General features: G+C 42.3%; 1 protein-coding gene across 1 annotated transcript; it reads left to right on the top strand.

The window, feature by feature from the left end:
- Window positions 1–273: 273 nt before the first annotated feature.
- On the top strand, window positions 274–1938 carry XTBD1 (XRN2 binding domain containing 1). The gene is made up of 3 exons (XM_088451192.1): window positions 274–563; window positions 830–929; window positions 1593–1938. The coding sequence occupies exons 1-3, from the start codon at window positions 277–279 to the stop codon at window positions 1599–1601; spliced, it is 396 nt and encodes a 131-aa protein (XP_088307318.1). The 5' UTR covers window positions 274–276; the 3' UTR covers window positions 1602–1938.
- Window positions 1939–2853: the final 915 nt, after the last annotated feature.

The raw sequence follows: 2853 nt of genomic DNA, 5'->3' as shown, positions 1-2853 counted from the left end.
GGGTTTGCTCTACGCCTCTAACGATGCGGACCACAGAGGAGCTCAGCTCATCATTTTCATGTGCACCACCACGGAATAATTACATAGAAATAATCTCCCCCCCACTGGCCAGGTCTCCTCTCGTACACGACGTACAGTACACCAGAAGATGGCCGCTGGCACTTGGTAAGTACGCACTGCATATTATATATGTAATTGCGCCTGCGCCAATACAGTGCGTGACATTACCGAGCCGCCAGAGAACGTACGACCATAGAGATGGTAACCTCAGCAGGAATGAGGGGCCTCCGAACGTACCCGTACCATAGACAGGACACCGGAAGTAGTATTGTACGCCGGTGTGTGCACACGGAAGAGGATCTATCTCATACACACGTGATACGCAAAATGGCGGCAGCGGAGTCGGTGCAGCGGTTCCAGAGCTTTAACGAGAGTGATAAACAGTGGAGAGCCCGGAGAGAGTTCCTTGTAAACAACCTGGACAATTTCCAAGGGGAGAACGAAGAAGACAAACTGCTCGCTCTGTCTATGGTCTGGGCCAACCATATATTCATGGGCTGCCGGTAGGTTCTGCCCATTGCAAGATTGTTTTCATAAATGGAGATGGGTGTATTTGCGTTACATGATGTGTGACTGTGCTGGTTAGTGAATGGGATGTCCAGCACTATACAGGCTATTACGTGTGCAGCAGCATGCAGGGACATCAATGTGGATTTAATGTCACCGTTACATTTGTTATGGGCAGCGTTTCCGCGTTCTTTTCTGTTCCTGTGCGGTATACGTTCTGTGGACACCCAAGCTGAAAGCATATCTTCCTCTTTTTTTTCAGATACAGTGAGGAACTTTTGGAAAGGGTATTTAATATGGCAGAAGGGATAGAAGTAGAAGATGCTCCGCACTTCACAACGAGAGATGAAATAATGAAACGAGTATGTTACTATATTTTTTTATTTTTTTTCCCAGATTGTATAATAATGTAATTTAGGGGTTGATTCAATTACCTGCGAAAAGCGCAAGTTATCATGGCGGCCAGGACTCACATTTTTGCTCGCAGTCTGGAGGTACCGTATAGCTGCACTTACTCACTGACACAACAAAGTCGCGCCTAATTAAATTGACACCTTGGATTGTAACTATGGGCCTGATTCAGAGATGTGTGCAAACCTGATTGACAGGCTGCAACTATTTGGGGACAGGGGTGATGCCGTCCCTGAAATCGGGGCTTTTTGCCCTAGTTTCCTAGGAATGCAGAGGCAAGGGTCTGCTGATGCAGATTTCCTGGCCCCGGCAGAGGAGTTTTGGCAGCCATTCTGAGCAAGCTTGGGCTTACTCATTTGGCCGATGGCTGCCCGATAGTATCTGATGCTGAACAACTCTGATCAGGCCCTATATGGGAAGAAAAAATAAAATGACTTATGTTAAGTGTTTAAGGTTCTTATTTGCTATTACCAGTAATGTAATACCTTTTTTTGTTTTTATTCTATTTCTAACCTCACGGTTTTTTGTTAATTTTCATATCTGTTCAGCCTTAAAGACACTTGTGGTTGGTTACTTTTCTTTTAATAATCCTCACTTTCTTTCTTTTATTACAGAATCAATAATTTGTGGACTGCATTATGGATTACTAGGACTGATATATTATCACAGTACTCAATATGATTTACTGCAATTGTCTACGCAAGAGCATTTTGTATTTATTCATGTGAGAAACTCAAGATAGTCTGGACAGTCTTTTTAACTTTTTAAAAACGTGATTACTGTTGTGTGCAACCAGCAAAAAGGCATAATTTTTAACTTTTTTATTTTAATCCTTCTTTTAAAATGTAACAAGGTTTTATATAAAACCATTTTTTTTTTAATTGTTCTATTTTTATTATTCATGCTTAATAGCAGCCAAATGGGTCACCTGAATCTAAAATAAATCACAAGGAAATTAGAGTTTTGTATTATGTTCTAGAATTTTGTAAAATTGTGTTTTTACATCCTTTTGCCCTACTGTCTATATGGGGAAATGATCTACTGCATGGTGGGCGACTGGTGGTCTCCTGAATTATTAGGGTCACTTTCATGCTCGCCACACTCTTCTGATGAATGATGGGTGAGGACTAAGGAATTGCTGACTGAAATTTACTGTGAGTGAACATTTTAAGTCATGTGCTGTATTAGGGCAGAAATCAATTGTTTTCTCGTGCCCATTCTCCCGTCTAAAGTGACAGGAGATTGCGGGGGGGAGATTCAATTGAACAGAATATCGCGCCCAATGAGGTCGGGTTTAGCCGCGTAAAACGGCTATACCTGACCAAAGTCTGGGCGTGATCGCAAAAGTATCATTATGGGTCACTTTTTTGCGCATTTCAGCTCGCACCTCCCAAGGGGTGCGGGCTGAAATGCAGGCGCCAGCAGCTGATCTCGCCCGACAGTAGCAACAATTGAATAGCTCTGTCGGGCGCGTAGGTGGCTGCAAACAATTGAATTTGGGAACTTCCATTCCTAGTTTCCACAACATTTGAAGCCTTCAAAAAACCCTTTTTCACTTCAATACAGTTTTCTCAAGCATTATATGCTTCATTTACTTCAGTTTTATTTTTCAAGCTCCTATGCATTTCGCTTCTTACAGTGCCAAGGTGCAGCAGAGCTGTCCAGACAGTATAAAATAATCTATTTAATTCTTATGTGTAAGTGTGAATCCTTCCTCCCAGTCAGTTAACTGGCTGCTGACACAATGGACTATAAAATGTGGATGGTTTGCCCAGTAATCTCCTTAGTAGCCATGCAATAGGACAGGTTTTAAAGATTTTTTTTTTTTCTTCTTCAGGGTCCACAGTGTTCGCAAATACGCGCTATAGTGCGTAT

This window comes from Taudactylus pleione, unplaced genomic scaffold, assembly GCF_031769625.1.
Source record: "Taudactylus pleione unplaced genomic scaffold, aTauple2 ptg000025l, whole genome shotgun sequence".
In the NCBI taxonomy this organism is placed as follows: domain Eukaryota; kingdom Metazoa; phylum Chordata; class Amphibia; order Anura; family Myobatrachidae; genus Taudactylus; species Taudactylus pleione.
This window is presented reverse-complemented; position numbering and strand designations above follow the sequence as displayed.